General features: G+C 31.2%; 2 protein-coding genes across 2 annotated transcripts; one reads left to right on the top strand and one right to left on the bottom strand.

Moving 5' to 3' along the window:
• Positions 1-4,161: 4,161 nt before the first annotated feature.
• On the bottom strand, positions 4,162-7,596 carry LOC114381130 (IST1-like protein). The gene is made up of 7 exons (XM_028340314.1): positions 7,335-7,596; positions 7,137-7,269; positions 5,797-5,900; positions 5,547-5,718; positions 5,249-5,389; positions 5,077-5,165; positions 4,162-4,982 (listed from the first exon to the last, which is right to left on the bottom strand). The coding sequence occupies exons 1-7, from the start codon at positions 7,409-7,411 to the stop codon at positions 4,382-4,384; spliced, it is 1,317 nt and encodes a 438-aa protein (XP_028196115.1). The 5' UTR covers positions 7,412-7,596; the 3' UTR covers positions 4,162-4,381.
• Positions 7,597-14,435: 6,839 nt separating this feature from the next.
• On the top strand, positions 14,436-15,426 carry LOC114370468. Its single transcript, XM_028327832.1, has one exon. The coding sequence runs from the start codon at positions 14,456-14,458 to the stop codon at positions 15,347-15,349; it is 894 nt and encodes a 297-aa protein (XP_028183633.1). The 5' UTR covers positions 14,436-14,455; the 3' UTR covers positions 15,350-15,426.
• The last annotated feature ends 1,518 nt before the right edge of the window (positions 15,427-16,944 follow it).

Below are 16,944 nucleotides of genomic sequence, written 5' to 3'. Positions count from 1 at the left end.
GTATAAGAAAAAAAAACATTAAAATAATAAGATTAATTTTATAAAATTTATTATTATTTATTTATTAATTTTTATTGATCTATATTAAAATAGTCTAAAATAATAAAGGATCATAAATAAGCAATAATCACCAATTCAATGCCAATAAAGCCCCCTCTACGTACCACCAGCGTGAGTCAACAGAAATACATATCTCAAGAAAACACAAAATCCCCTTTCCAAAATCATACAACACGTGGCCCACCATTAAATATTCTTGAATTCTAAATAAAAAAACATTATCTTTTATAAGCAAAAAAAATTATATTTCACAATTATTAAAAAAAATTAATTTACTTCATTAAACTGTGACATTTTTAACTGAAAAATAAACAATTTTTAAATAATCCTTCATTGAAACTTAATATTAAGCATAAATTATCTATTAAATGAAGAAAAAATAATCAAAATTTAATTATAAAATAGAAAAAATGTTTTTTTTTTGCTTATAAAAGATAAAAGAGGAAGTAAATTACAATTTTGGTTCCTCGACAATTCTTAATTCATGTTTTTTTATCTTCCTTTTATGTTTTCACGATTTTAATCCCCTGTTTTAAAATATGTAATTTTGGTTTAATATTCAATTTTGCATATATTTTTTTCCTTTTATTTTAATCCAATTAAACTATAAACTTAACAAATTCACTTGAGATATCATAAAAATAGAATTTAATTAATTAAAATATAAAAATAAAATAAATAACTTCTGAAAAATTGAAAATTGAACTAAAATTATAAATTTTTTAAAATAGTGGAATCAAAATCACAAAAATAAAAGCAGGAAAATCAAAATCATAGATTAAGTATTATAAGAAACCACAATTATAATTTAATAAAAATATATATAAATTTTATCCTTTATTTGTTTGATGCGGATAACCGTTTAAAAGCAAAAGTTAATTAAGCGGCGACATGGGTCTAATGCCAAAATTTGGTAATACAATTTTACTAAAGAGAATTTATGACGTACCTCACTGCCTGTGCCTGCATGGTTTTATTTGAGCTGGAGAATATGATGGCGTATAATAATGTTTTTTTTAGTACAGAAAGTATAGCAAAGCTTTTTGAGGGTAAACGATGATTTTGGTCTATAAACATGCAATCCAATGATAATTTATTCGTTAAAAAATGAAATTTTTTATTTAAGATCTGAAATGCGTGGAAAAGGAAACAATTATGTGTTGTTATTAGTTTTATGAGACCATTTTATTATTAAATTATAATATTTAAAAATGAATTTATTATTAACTTATATTTTTTAAAGATTAATTTGATATTTAGTTGTAAAGTTTAGATATCAATTTGCCATTATAAGTTGTATTTAAAATATAATTGTCACATTTTTTACACATTCAAAAATTAAATTTAAAATATTTATTCTTTCATAAATTAAATTAAATTGTCATACATTCAAACAACAAAATGACATTTACCAAAGCTTTTGATTATGAAACATGGTTGTTTTCTTGTCAATGCTTTGTCTTGCTTTAACATCATTGGTATCATCGTGTCTAATTTTGATTAGGTCCGTCAGTTTCAAACAACTTTTTTATTTTATTTTTTAAGCTTGTAACAAATTAAAATTGCCTTTAGTGCCAGATACACGCACACACTTCACCATGTGAGATTAATTTTTCTCAACCTAAAAGCTTTTTTTATGAATTTTTCTGATTAACACTTTCACGAGGACATATGCATTATTTTACAATTCCACTGTTCATGGTTTATAATATTGGCTTCTGATAAAAGAAAATATAAAAAAATCAGCAGAGGATATTTGTTTGCTTTATGTTCGTGAAAGCTGAAAGTGAGAAATAACTATTTGAGATACTTTTATAGGAACTTAACTCCACTCCTTTATAAACAAGAATTTAATAAAGTTGATTTAAGTCTAATTTAACTCAAAAAATAAGGGTTATTTCTCATTTATATATTTTAACTTTATTTTATTTTTAGTTAACATGAGATTTGAATTTTTCTTAACATATTGAATAAGTATTTATGTATAACTTGTTTCTATAATCAAAAGAAAAACAAGGTTAAATTATTTTTTAAGTTATTTTGGAGAGTTTACTGAAATAAGTTGAAAAGAATATGAGCAGATCATAAATTACTTGCGTCATAAGATAAACAAGCTTTTCCAAACGCACCACTCAAGTATAGTATTATTCACCAGCATAATCATTATGTATTCATTCTGAATTTATTCATTTTGTCAAAACTTAAAAAGCATTGAGGAATATACGTGTGCATTGTGTATACATCAAAATCAATCAGAAGATGGGTATCCATTGAGACTAATATATCAAATATTGGAAGTTGTACAATGAAACCAAGATAAAAGGAAGCAGAGACATGGATTACATTGAATTTGGCTTATATTTATCTCAGAAGATGAGCAAAAGCAGTTATCTTTTGCAAACAATTACATTCTTCAATAATAACAAATCCATGTAAATGTCATAGCATTGGCATGTATACTTCAAACCCCACCAAGCAGTCATGTGCAATGCGTACAAATCTAAATTGTCAATTCTGTTTCATTTTCCCAGTCTTTCTACTTTCAAATCTTACAATCCAATAAATTAGTATACGATAATACCATCAAGCTCTTTAACCACATCTCTCCCATGTAACTTACCAAGTTCAGAATACTATCAAATGATCAACCATGGGAAAATGTTTAGTACGAAATATCCATCTCCTAACTCATCAAGTTGCACTTAAAAGCAAAACCTCGTCCAGTTTCCAAATTTCTTCTACCTGTGAGCTAACCCAGAGGCCCGAATTTCCACCTCTTAACTCCATCTTCTGCACAAAAATTATTTTATAATATGGTTGGAATTTGATGTCACAATTTCAGTAAAGTATATATTTAAATGAAAGAAAAACTTGAAATTTACTTGTCGTGATTGCGTAGGAAAAGAAATAGGAGATTATTGGTAAAGCGGTGGCTCTTTGCTGTTCGCGTTATCTGGAAACTAATAATGGTTTAAGATTTCTTTCCACTAAATTTACAACTTCTATACTTTTAGTTTTCTTACAATTTAAATCCCTAAATTTTTTTGGTTAAGACCATCCTATCCTACACGTGAGATGATATGTTCGAGCCGATAAAACTACCGTGTATCATAAAAAAATTTCTTTAAATATTTACATCCGATATTTTTGACCAATTTGATATTTTTTTGTTAAAGTAGGATAATTTCACGTCAATTGATCTACCTGTTTTAAAATTGATACCAAAATAATATTCTTTTTTTTTAATTACAAGATCTTTTTAAAAATTTGTTTTTCCCTTTTTATAAAATTATTTTTTAATTTTTAAACACATTAATTATTATTTTTATTATATATTATTCTTAATTATTCTATCTCCAAAATAATTAACAAATTTAATATAATTTATATATTTTTTTAGAAACTTAAATTAATTAAAAGAGTCTACAACGAAAAACGTAGTCATAAGATGAGAGATATTACTCCATAATTGTAGATAACGCGAACAGTATAATTCAAAAGAAATGTTAAATTGTAAAAAACTTTTGCCCGCTTCCCATCATGAACTTCTTTATTATTTTAATAAAACATACTGTAGAAGGAAACATATCGTAGAAGAGTTGAATTGAATTGACTTGAGAAAAGGTTAATACCCCCAATTATATTTAAGTGTAAATATTATTTATAACATGTATTTAAAAAGACAAATGGTAGTATTTTTTTTTATCTCAATTATAAAAAATATATGATGATTTTAGATGTAGACAAATGCCAACCAGTATTTAAGAATACTAGTTAGCATGACATTAAATGTATTAAGATGTTAATCATTCTTTATAAAATTGAATGCATTTAATGAGTTATTAACAACATAAATCATTCTGGTTGAAAAAATATTCCTTAAATTATGAGGAGTGTCACTATGTCTATAATTATCACTTAAGCCAATTATTCTTAACGATACATTTGGAATAAAAATTGAATTTATATTAGTATTATATAAAAATAACTAATTTAACTATTTTTCTTGATTTTGATGATCTAGGTAGACCTCGATCCGTAAAAAAATAATAAGCTTAACGCAAAAATCATTCAGAAAGTTCACATTGTGATGTTTTTCACTAGTCAGAATGATGGAATATTATTATTGAGAATCGAAACGAAGAAAATAATACTATACCAGAAACAACTATAACATGCTGAGGCAGAACCATACATAGCAAAGTTTAGCATCCAATACATTCTTAGTATCTCTATATAACAAAATATACTATTCTTATATGTATTTATTGTGTATAAATTAATTTAATAGATTCATAAACGGTTGGTTGCTAAAGTGGGTTCAGGATTGTGACTTCTTGAATTTTAGTGCATCAAAGCGGGCAGCAAGTTCATCATAATCTGGCAATTTGGGATGAACACGAATGTGGCTTTCCTGTTTAGCCAGAGATGAGGGTACCGGTGGTGGAAGCCGATTAGGGGGCATAGTAACCGGAGGAGGCTCTTCTGCTTCAATTTCTTCATCACAACTTGATTCATCAAACTTAATATCTGAATGTGCGGAAGCTGGATGGTAGCTGTGCCTCCTATAATCATTTCCACCATATTGGTTAGGCAATGCATCCTCCTCATTGTTCATATGATCAGATCTTGGTAAGCTCTGTGACCTGTACATTTTCTCCTCAGTTAAAGATTTAGGTGTCATGTTCAGGGTGCATTTTGCAGGATTGTTTGATTGGAAGGTCCCAGAGTTGACTCCTGAGTTATACAACTTATCATTGTAAGCATATGGTTGAGGAGCTTCATTATTATAGTCCTTCATAGCCATATAAGCAGCAACTTCAGCAGCAGCAATTGCTTGCTTAGCTGCCTCAGCTGCTGCTTCGGCAGCAGACTTAGAATCTTTGTAATGCTCGGCATCGGGTTTTCCACCCCTCGATAATCTGACAAATCACCAGAAAATCCAATTAGAGAATAAGTTGATGACAATATAATGCACATATCCAATAGGGTAAAATCTATAAATATATGCATCACCTAGTAGCGGGTTTATTTGAATCCACCGACATAACTGTAGAAGGCTTCACTGGTAGGCTGCTGGCACTGACAAAAGCACTTGGCCCTACCTGACGAGAGAAAGAGCCAAATCATCAATGAAAATTTGAGACAAAGCATAAGCAAGCAAGGGAGACCAAGACACAAAACGTACTATTAGCTCTTCTGGAGGCTTGAGAAGTTCTTTCTCGCTATCTGTAGTATCCCAATCAATATGATGTTCCTTAGCTATTTCCTTCAACACTTTCAATTTTACTTCACCAGGTGGTGTTCGTACTGAGAGCTTTTCGATCAACTAAAAATTCATGGCCATTCACAACACTAGTATGAATACTTGAGGATTAATAGAAATTAAGTAGTTTACTGACAATCAAGCATCAAAATCCAAAAATCCAAAAGGCTGCTTCTTTGTAAGCAAATACAAGCCAAATTGCAGTCAGAAAAAGGCTTACCTGGCGATTTACACCGCAGCTAGGTCTTAGATCAACAGCTGCAGATACAAAATCTTTCCCATATTTCTTCTCAAAGATATTCTTAAGTGCCACAAGTTCTGGGATTTCAGAGCACCTAGGGGCTGCAAATATCAAGCTAGCAATTCCTTCTTTCAAATCTGCTGGACATTCCCTGAAACAAGTAGGATTAGTATCAGAATTTCAAGCCTGTCACTTTTATAATAAGATAATGAGTTCCGAAACACTTTACTTTTGCTTTGAAATGATTGCGAGCCTGGCCACCACTAATTCACAGAAGAGTTCAATGAACTCATTTGCAGCCAAAACATTTTGCTCTCTCATGACATGCTCAACCTACAAAGCCACAAAAATCGTTATGTAAAAGTCACAAAATAGTCATCTCAATTATCAAATAAAATTGGCATTTGATAACCTACTCAAAAAGTGAGCATTTCTCATCGCTATTAACCACAGTCACAAAGGAAAACAACCAAACAAAACTATCATAATCAATCCCAGTTAAACTATATCGTTGGACTAATTCCCATGAATATATACATTAGATACAATTTCAAACTAAATGCTCTTTCTTTATTACATCAAAATTCATCATTTAAGGATAATTTTTGGTAAATACTAGAAAATTGCATGTGGCCTCATCTTTACTATTAGTTAGCTTTGTTTAGTTTAAAAAGGATATCATGATGAAAAAGCTTATTGAGAAGTAGGAATTCTGATTTAATAAGTGGCTTGGCACACTTCAACATAGAAAATGTTCTTGAGACGTCTCAAGCATCGAGACACGAGATGCCACAATAGTCATAAATAGGAAAGAAATCTTGTGACGCTTAGCTATTGCGACGATCAAAAGATACTATCAACTGACCTTCATCACGACGCTCTTTAAAAGTTCCTTACTGAAATAAAAGCTAAATACTCTCGTTACAAATTCTAACCCTTTCTAAGTATCCCCGAAGTGACTAAAAATACCGGCATCTACAACCTTAAGCATTTGAAACCTACGACTACCAAGCCCAATATAATGATATAAGTCAAAGTTGCTAATTAATGTCTCGTGTCTTTTGACTAGAACATGCCAATAAGTTATCATGAATCTTTACATTAGATACAACTTCCCACAAAATGCTCTTTCTTCATGACATGAAAAGTTGTCATTTAAGAATAACTTTTGGTAAGAATTAGAAAATTAAACGTGACCTCATCTTGTTAATTGTTATAGATAACACCATTAATAAGTTACCACTAATTAGTTAATTAGCTTTATGCAGATATTGGGAGGTGTTGACTCTCAAAGTTCTGCCATGTTTTACATGTGCAATTTCCCCCTAAAATTTTATCAAGATTCTACCAACTAGCATCAAAGCTCCAGCCTTGAAGGATTCAGGAGCAGTTTAGAGAGAATGAAGAAGAGAACCAACAAAAAAGAAGAAGGAAGGTTTGGGAAGCAAAGAAACAGATGCAGAATAACATGGAAGGGTCCAAGAAGAATTAGGTTAAGAACAATGAAGAAGCATTGACATTTTTGTATTAATTTTCATTAAAAAAAAGAATGTATTTTGAAATTATTACCCTGATGCGAGCGGTGGCGTCTTGACCAGACTGGAGAAGAAGAGCAATGTCGCGACGCATCTGCCTCACGACCACCTCTCGCTTGTTCCTCAGCAGCTTGATCCTGGCCACGGCCATCTTGGCTGCCGTTTTGCTGCAAGAGTCGTTTGGGTTATTTGTGTGTCGTTTAATGAGAAAGAGAAAGACGAAGAGTAGTACCATTTGGAGGAGTTGAAGCCGAGGCGGAGGAGAGAGAGCGTGATCTTGAAGAGTCTCTTGGTGCTGGCGACCGTCATGGTGATGGTGGAGGAGAGTAATGGATCGGGGTTTAAGGGGAGAAAGAGAAGACAAGATAAGAGTAACGGTCTTCTAAAAAGGAAATTATTTTTGTGGGAAAATGTAGCCGTTATGAGAATGAAGCTTCTACTTCTACTGGAATCCTATGCACTGCACCGAGCCTGTCCTGTTCCTGTGCTGTCGAATCCACATCCATCAAAACGCCACGTTGCTGACATAGGGATTCGTGCTTGTTAAGGAGATTTTCCAAAAAAATGGTCTGCGCAAAATATATTTATATTCAGAATATTGTAATAATTATGATATTTATGAGTATTTATACGGTTGAATCGAAATTAATATTCGCATCGTATTTTATTTCTCATAGTGTAATTATTTGATAAGATAATAAAATATAAAGCATTCATTAAAAGTGTAATAGCATAGTAACTTATAACAATTTTTTTAAAGGAACTTATAACTTAATTAAAAATATGTAAAATGCATAAATAAATATATTAGAATGAAGGTTGAGTTATTTTTTTAACGGGTGTTTGGTATAAGAAAGATTTTTAATTTTCCAAAACTTTGAGATTGGGAATGTTTTTTTTATTAATTTATTATCATGATTTTCAAGAAAATGTTAGTTTGTAAGGACAATTGTTGATCTTAAAAGTATATTGGTTAAAGATTCTTTCGTCAAAGGATTCTAAATTATTAATAACTGTAAAATTTGAGTTTAATTGATAATTAATTTTGATTAAGAATGATTATAATTATTTTATTTTATTATTGTTTTTAATGAACAGAGTAATTTAACATCATGTTAATTTTTTATCAGCAGAATTTAAAAGAAGAAAATTACAAGTGTTTTTCAAGAAAAAATTGATGTAAAAACGTCAAAAAAAGTCTTGAAGAACAAAGTTGAAAATTGGGATAACTCGTTTAGTACGTCTCTTCACTTAGTGGCCAGTTCACGCTTAACGCGAAAAAGATCCATGAAGAAACCCAAAGACGTGTTTATCGTGAATCTCGCATTAAGCACGTGATCATCGTCATACTCGCTAAGCCCAGAAGATCCGCTTAACATGAGGTCACATGAATTTTAAGTTATTTTAGACCTATAAAAGAAATAGAAAGTAAAAGAGAAATATAAATAAACTAGCTTTGAAGAGGCATGCCAAATAAACTAGTTTTCACCTGTTCCACCTCGACTTCGACCGGAAATACTAGCTTTGATTGGATATGGGTACGAGTATTACCCGAATTGTTTAAGCGGGGATGAAGATGAGGATGGATATCAAATTACACCTATACTTGTACCTGTATTTGTCACTAATAGATTTTTTTTTATAATTTTTTGTCACAATATATATATATATTATTGTTATAATTTTTGAAAATATAAATCAACTAGTTATTAGTTAAATGATTAAATAGTAAACTTAAAAATATAAATTTAACTAAAAATATAATTGAATTCTTAATTTTTTAATTTTAATTTATTTGTTATTCATTAAATTTATATGTTGTTTGAATTAAAATATAGTTAAAAACTTAATATAAAATTTATTTAAAAATATATAAGTAAATTAAAAATATAAAAAGAGTGTAATGGATTACTTGCAAATATATCTAAATTCAATAAAATCCAATAAATATGAAAATGTGTATTAAAATTATAAATTTATTTTTTTATACCATGTATTGTCTCACCTCTCACCTCTTGCGGGACAATGACAAGAAGGGTCAAATATGTCTCTGACCCACCTCATTGCCATTCTTAGTCAACTCTTACGGTGTTAAAGTTGAGCTTCCTTAAATCAATTTTGTTGTGGGATGTTTGTTGTTATAAATCAATTTATGATTAATTTGGTGGCTTAGTTGAGAGTTTTGGGAGTTGTTTTGCTAGAAAATTCTCAGAAAATCGGACATGCTGGGAAGATTCCACTGTAAACGTTATTAATGAACCCAATATTGATTCATTGATAAAATGGAACGAATGAATTACAAGTGTTTGTGGAAGAAGTATACTGAAGGGAGAGTCATGTTGCAGTTTTTGATTTTTTTTTCTTTCTTTCTTTCCCTCTCTCTGGACTGATGGCTATGTGGGACTAATTTTGGGGTTGGATTAGCTTTGGGCTTGAAGTCCTAACTGTGGCTTTTGTTATTTTTACCTCCCCCAACTATTAAGTATACCTCTCTTTTATTGGTTGTTTTACTTAATTACCCTCCCTCCTTTTTGGCTATTAACTCTTCCCTTTTGACGATGGTAACTTGGCTGCCACAAGGTGGGTGACATTGAAGGAAGTGCGGTCGGAGAGGATGGAGTGGGTGTCATAGTATATGATGGCTGCTCTTTCTGATCCAATTCAAAGATTGCAATGAGTAGAGTGAGGGGTAGTTAGTTTTTGTGAAATCATCATGCCATTGGAGGTATTAGTAACAAATCGTTGGTACAAGTGATACTGAATTCAGTCTCTTTAAATAAGATTTTGAATTTGAGTCTTATAGATGAAAATAATATGATTGAGAGAAAAGAATTCCAATGCCCCATTAAAAGTAGTTAGCCAGGTTCTTCCTTCAGACAAAAACATACAAAACACAATAATTTTTGGCAATTGATTGAATTTGCTTCACACGCCCCAGAGGTGTTGGGTATGATTGGAATCTCCACTCTCATAAATCTCTATAGTGACTAGTTTATAAAAGAAGGAACATGAAGAACCATGGGCCAATGCGCGAGAGTTCATTGTTGCTTTTTCCGTTAGCAACACATACGTGTAGAAAGTTTGGATCAGGAGGTAGGAAATAAATGTAAAAGGACATTATGGATAGTAAAATATATATGAAAAGAAGGGATGTATGCTGAATAATTAGGGGAGGTAAGAATAACAATTGCCTAACTGTTTCATTGATAAAACTTAAACCCACTAAAAACAAAGAATTTAACCTATTAACAAATACTTTGATATTTTGTCAAAAACAAATACTCTGATATTGACACTAAGTCAACAGCAACAACAACAATTGTCTATTTTTTAAAAAAGAGTATAACGAGTTTAAGAGAGTTCATTTGATTATTAGGTAGTGAAATTTATAAAAGCTTTTCTCTTAAAAACAATAAAAAATTATTTCCGTCAAAAATTAAATTTAAATAATACTCAAACAAAGAATCAAATTTATATAATACTTAAACAATTTAACATTAACTTTAATTTAATAATCATTTGTGTCTAATCACTTATTTATAAAAACTAATTTAATTTAGAAGAAGTTATAGATGACCTCTTAAAAAAAAGTTATAGACATGAGAAGTTATACAATAATGAATGTAAAATATCTAAGGCAACATATATACTTAAGGTTTTTTTAGTATTAATTTTGATGAATTCACGTATCAGATCACATGCAAGTCACGGGGCGGCCAGATGCCGCCAAGAACTACGAGGAGTCATGCTTAATTTCGTGAGATAAGCCTTAAATAAAGGATAATGTTTTTTTTAAGAATAATTAAAATATTATCCCATTTGGTTTTACAATTTATATATATGAAAAAAATTAAAAGATAAAAGATTATATATATTATTTTTCTGTTTTTGGTGTTTAAATAATAAAAGTCTAAAACAAAAACAGAGCTTGGGTCAGCGTGATTCAATGATTTTGTATTAGAAGAAATGGGCACCCACCACTTCCACATGGACGTGATGTTTTGGAACAGTAGAGATTAGAGAATGTGGCCACCAGGAATTGAATCTAAGCACAAAATATATATGGTAAAACAATTTTAATTAAAGAATATATGATCCGTTGGTGAAACAATATAAACATCGGATCAATTATATTCATGTATAGTTTTTTTTTTCTTATCCTCTTTTTATCTTTTATGAGGTTAACGCCGATGTACTCACGTTGAATTATAAATTATTATTTAAATTATTTTAAAAATTAATAAACTTTTATACATAATAAATTGTAATAGAATGATTATGTAATACTTTTTATACTATTAATTTATATATCTTTTTCTCTTCTTTTATTTTATTTTTCTCTCAATCTCTCTCTAGTTAGTGTCACACATCTCATAGTTGAGAATTTAAATAAAATCCAAAATTAATTACAACTTGAAAGATTAATTTTTAATTGATAATTATTATTACAATCTTATTGTGTATTCTCTTCATTTCTAAAGGAGCCAAGTTCCTAAAAATGAGGTATGTCTTCTTCTCATGAACGTCTTCTGACGAACGTGGTGTGACCCTTTCTAGCCCTTTGAATTAAATAATGCATGGACGGCAGAAAAGTGAGCCTTGACTCTTGACGGTCATATGGGAATCAGAATAAACTCTGTTAGAGCGTTAATTCAGTGTCTTCTTGTTCTTATATATATTTTCTTGAACTGATAATGATTGATGAGCTAAAGCTCTATATTTTCTGTCTTCCACATATGCTTTATTTTTCCGAGTTTCAGTTGAATGACAATGATGCAACCTTGAATAATGTCCTATTATTTTTTTCTTATATGCAGCCATGAATCTTGTCTAACCTAATATAATAAGAGACATCATTTAATTTTTCTCTATCACAAGACCTGTAACGTCTGAGGATCATCCACATGCTTTAAATTAAATTCACATGGCATCATTCCTAAAGGTCAAGTCTTTAGCAAACAAAAGTTGGTTGATTAGTTGGTAAGGATCATATTCATATCTCACATAGACGAGAATTTGAATCCCGTTGTTATTGTGAGGACCTATTTGATAAGCGATCTATAAGTATTTTTACAAACCCTCAATGAATCTTGAAGCATACTCTCACCCTCATAAATCCCCTACACCCAACTCACCTAAACTTTACCATACAAAAAAGGGTCAAGCCTTTTAATAATTTTCTCTACAAATTCTACCCTCAAAGTATTGGTTATAATTAAGCCATGCTTAATCAGAACCAATTCCATTAGACCTATCTGGAACTCTGCTAAACAATGCTAAAGATAATCACAAAATTTTACAATTTATGTCACATTGATAGAAATTTTGATCAATTTTTACCAGCATTGCTAGTAGTTATGGGCATAGGATTCAAAAGATCCAAAAGGCACATGCAGTGGCAGTGGCAATAAATGGAAGAATGCTTGCTTGCAAGCCTCTCCGGATGCATTGCAGGGCCAACTTGCCAAGCCAGACTTGTCTCAATTGGCTATGAGCAGGCAGCATCTGATGCTTAATTTGCATCACATGCAAAATGACAATGTTGTTTCCTTTACAAATTCAACAGCACCATGCCTTCTGTAAAACAACAGGCTTATCACAATTCACAACAGTCCATCGCAAGTTGCATAACAATAGAATGATTTTTGGTTTGCATTTAACTCAAATGGTTATGGCAGGTGAAGTTTAGGACATCACATCTTGTCATAGGCTAGCTATACCAATGAAACCCGCCACCTTTGTTTGGGCACATTAATTAAGAAGTTTGCATATACGGACAATTGTATAGTGCACCCTTAACTAACAAAAGAAAATTATTATTTCAGTCCTTGAAAACATACATGTTTTGTTTTGTCCATTTAAATTTTCAATTCTAATTTTAACAATTTAGTTTTAAAATATCTTATACCTTATTCTTCATTTATCTTTGGTAAGTTTACTTCTTAGGATCTAATTAAAGATAAGAGACTTGACCCCCACATTCTAGAGTGAGGTTTACAGGGCTTTGGACTCTCCAATTTAAGTAACTAATTTTTGTAGTGTGATTCTTCTGAGGTTCTTCTCTGTCCTTTCTATTTCAATAGATGTTATAACAAAACAAACTAAATAAGGAGAGGTGTTCACATTTAATAGTGTCTCATAATATCTCAAATAAGATTTTCTCCAAGAAAGATACATGTAGAGGAAAAAAAAAAAAGAATCAAATAACAATTTTCTAGTTAAAAGAATTAGTAAGGTAATACAATATAGGGGATGTTGGCAAATATTTTATTTGAACATCCCAAGTTCAATGTGTAAATTTATTTATCATAAGTTTGTAGTCTCTGTTATGCTGTTTATGGGAAAATATGTCTGCTAGGTACATTGCTCTTGAAACGAAACGTTGTTTAAGGTGCAGATGCATGCAGAAAAAAAAAAACAGACAAGAAGAATCACCTTCTCAGCCATACAATTAACATGTGATTCCTATACTGCTCCCCTTACTCTTTAATCAACTCCTTAAGTACCCTTTTGCCTTCTATACTCCTAACACAAGCCACCAACCCAACACAAGTACCAGAACTTATATGCTGTAATGTTTTCATTATGCTAACAAATCAATTCCCAAGGTAGAAGAAACATCACTGTTGATTGCCCCCTTTGTCTCCTAATATCACTAAATACACTGCCACCACAACACCTCATGCTTTCCATTATTCAGTCACTTAAATCATAAACTATAGCAATTTGAACCAACCTTGCTCATATGTCCCCCAATAACAACATCTTAATGCTAGCCTAGATTCCAGGCTTATGAAGGAAACTTTTGGCTATAACTCACAGCATTGTTTGCGCTAGCTAGGATTATTTAAATCCACCCCTCACTTATACTTTGAAGAAAGACACAAAGTGCAAAACTAATTCAAATAGAAAACAACTTCAATTATACACATAACCATTTAGAGATAAGTTATACTATTGAATTATGGTTGAGAAGATGGGATTATTATTGAATTGGTTCATCACAAAGGGGGAAGAAGGGAACATATACCGGCAATGTCTAGTGTCCTTTGTTTGTGTACTACCACTTATTGCTCAAACCTCAAAGCACTTCATCTTACCTCCATGGAATAAATTAAATCACTTTAGTTACGGAATTGTTGGCCTAAACTATTACAAAGCAATCGGAAAGGTAGGGAGACCCACATTATTGTCACATGCATGCACATATACTACAAAAATAGTTGGCTCGCACACTTATAATTCCCAAGTTTAGGTTCATTTTCTACCATGTTCCTATAAATAGATTGAAGTCATACTAATTCCCAATCAAGCATCCCTTGTGTTTGGTGCACTACAACAAAGAAAAAAAAAATGGAAGCTATTTCTACAATGCCAAGTACTACGACTCATCAACCAGTAAGGTCCATTAGTTTGCCCACAAGAGTGCACCCTTCTTCTCAAAGAGTTGAAGCACTTTTGAACCAAATTAAGCCTCACACATGTTTGGAAGCAGAGACAATTCAAAGCGATTTGGTGGTGCTTGCTGAGTTGTACAACTGTATGGAGGAACTCTTCAATTCTCCACAGACCCAACAAGCACTTTTGCACTACCAAAATGGGAAACTAGTGGAAGAGGCATTGTGTGGCTCAGTGACACTCCTAGATGCATGTGGCACAGCAAGGGATTTATTGTTGGCTCTAAAAGAACATGTGCAAACTCTTCAATCCGCCATACGCAGAAGAAGAGGAGATTCGAGCATCGAAAACAGCATTTGTGAATATGGTGGCTTCAGGAAGAAGGCCAAGAAGGAAATTGCCAAGCAACTAGGGGCAATGAAGAGAACGGAGAACAAAGTTAATACTTGTTTTCTAATGGGTCAATCTCAAGATCAGCATTTGATTTACCTAGCAAGAGTTCTAAGAGAAGCAAGCACCATCACTATCTCTATATTTCGTTCTCTTTTGTTGTTTCTATCAATGCCAGGACTCAGAACAAAAGGGACCTCCATGATCTCAAAGCTAAAGCCAATGAGATTGTTTTCTTCAGAGAAAGGGCAGAAGAACACTAATGTTGTGGACCTTAGTGCTATGTGCTCCCTCCTTGGAAGGGCAAAACACAGTGATGCCAAGGTTGAAGTTCAAATTGCTCTAAGAGTGTTAGAGACATTGAATGTTAGCATTGATGGTCTTGACGGTGGATTAGATTGCATTTTCAGACGTATAGTTCAAAATAGAGTGTCATTTCTTAATATGCTTGCTCATTAGCACAATGATGAGTGAAGCCTATATCAGTACCTTGTAAATGTAAATGAGAGTGTTCATGTAGTCCGCATTTTAAAGGATTTGCTCTCCAAAAATCAATACATGTTTGAATATCAAAATGATTCTAAATTATATTGTGTCTTATTAAAATTTCCATATTCTGGTTCCTTTTTTTTTTTCGGCATCATCGGTTTCTTATGAACACCATCAAAAGTCCTTCCCTCAAATTAGTAATGAACATTTGGCAGATAGTTACTTTCTATATAACTTTAAGTCACTATTGCTATATTTTTATTTGTTAAAGACAGCAATAATTTAATTCACAAAATGTTATAACTTCTTTGTTGATTGATTTAATGAAAGAAAGGCGTTTTTAGTCCTTAAATTTTATATAAAAAAAAGATAATTAAGGTCCATATACTTTAACTAAATCAGTCCCACCATGCAAAGCACGACCATAGAAAAAGCAAGAAAGAGCAGATACACTAAAAGAAAAAAAAAAAACTGATTTGTAGGCACAATAAAACAACACTGTAAGTATGATTGGTGGTTGGACTATTTTTATAATAATATAGGTAATGATGAATTTGGTCCATTAATTTAAAAAAAATATATGGATTATTGAATTTAATTTCTTGTAACTTAAAAAAAACATGATGAGTTATTAGAGAAGAAAGACTAAATCTATACATTTTTAAAATTTGAGGACTAAATATACCTTTCTTTTATTCACATTTTATTTGATGGTAAGAGACGAATTGAAAGGTAAGGTGTGGTTGTGGTAATTGGTGGTGGACTAAATTAGAGGGGAATTCACACGAAAGGGAACGAAGAATTCTCTGACCCTGAATCCTGCTGTTCTTCCAGGGAATTCGTCTTATGTCCTCTGAGTCGCACGGCGTTTTAACCGAAAGAATTTCTCGCGCAAAATTCATGCTTTTCTGTTTTTGTTTTCGTTACATCATTTATTATATTTATTATTTTCTCTCTCTACTCTTCTACTTTCTTTCAATGTTTTTCTTTTCCTGCCTCAATTCATGTCAATTACACCATCTATGTGTTAAAACATAGTTTCAAATTTTTTTCTTTCTAAAACAATATATATCATTTCCTTCAAATAAATTTTGAAATTATGTTTTAACAAAATACACATGGCTGAAAACTACTTTTCAGACCAACATATATCCAATTCGAAAAGTGATTTTTGAAACTATATTTTAACAAAATAAATATAATTCCAGAAATTACTTTCCAAAGTTGATATTTGTTGCCGAAAATAATTTCTGATAGTAATAAACAAAATTGAATATAAAACATTGAACATATCTTCCTTCAAGAGCCATAATAATTAGTTAATTGTTAGATGTATACTTATTTCAACATTAGATATTGAGGGAATGATAACAGGTATTTAAAATTTCCAATGGTTGAAACATGAGGAGATATCTAATGGTGTGTTGCAATTTGGATTTGTGATTATTGCTACTCTCATTTTCATTGTGTAAAAAAAAAGTATGATTGGTACTATGCATGATAGGTTTCATATCAAAGAATAATGAATATGGATGAAGATGAGAGTTCAAAATGAGGATTTAAAT

The sequence above is a fragment of the Glycine soja genome, chromosome 2, assembly GCF_004193775.1.
Source record: "Glycine soja cultivar W05 chromosome 2, ASM419377v2, whole genome shotgun sequence".
Classification (NCBI taxonomy): Eukaryota; Viridiplantae; Streptophyta; class Magnoliopsida; order Fabales; family Fabaceae; genus Glycine; species Glycine soja.
This window is presented reverse-complemented; position numbering and strand designations above follow the sequence as displayed.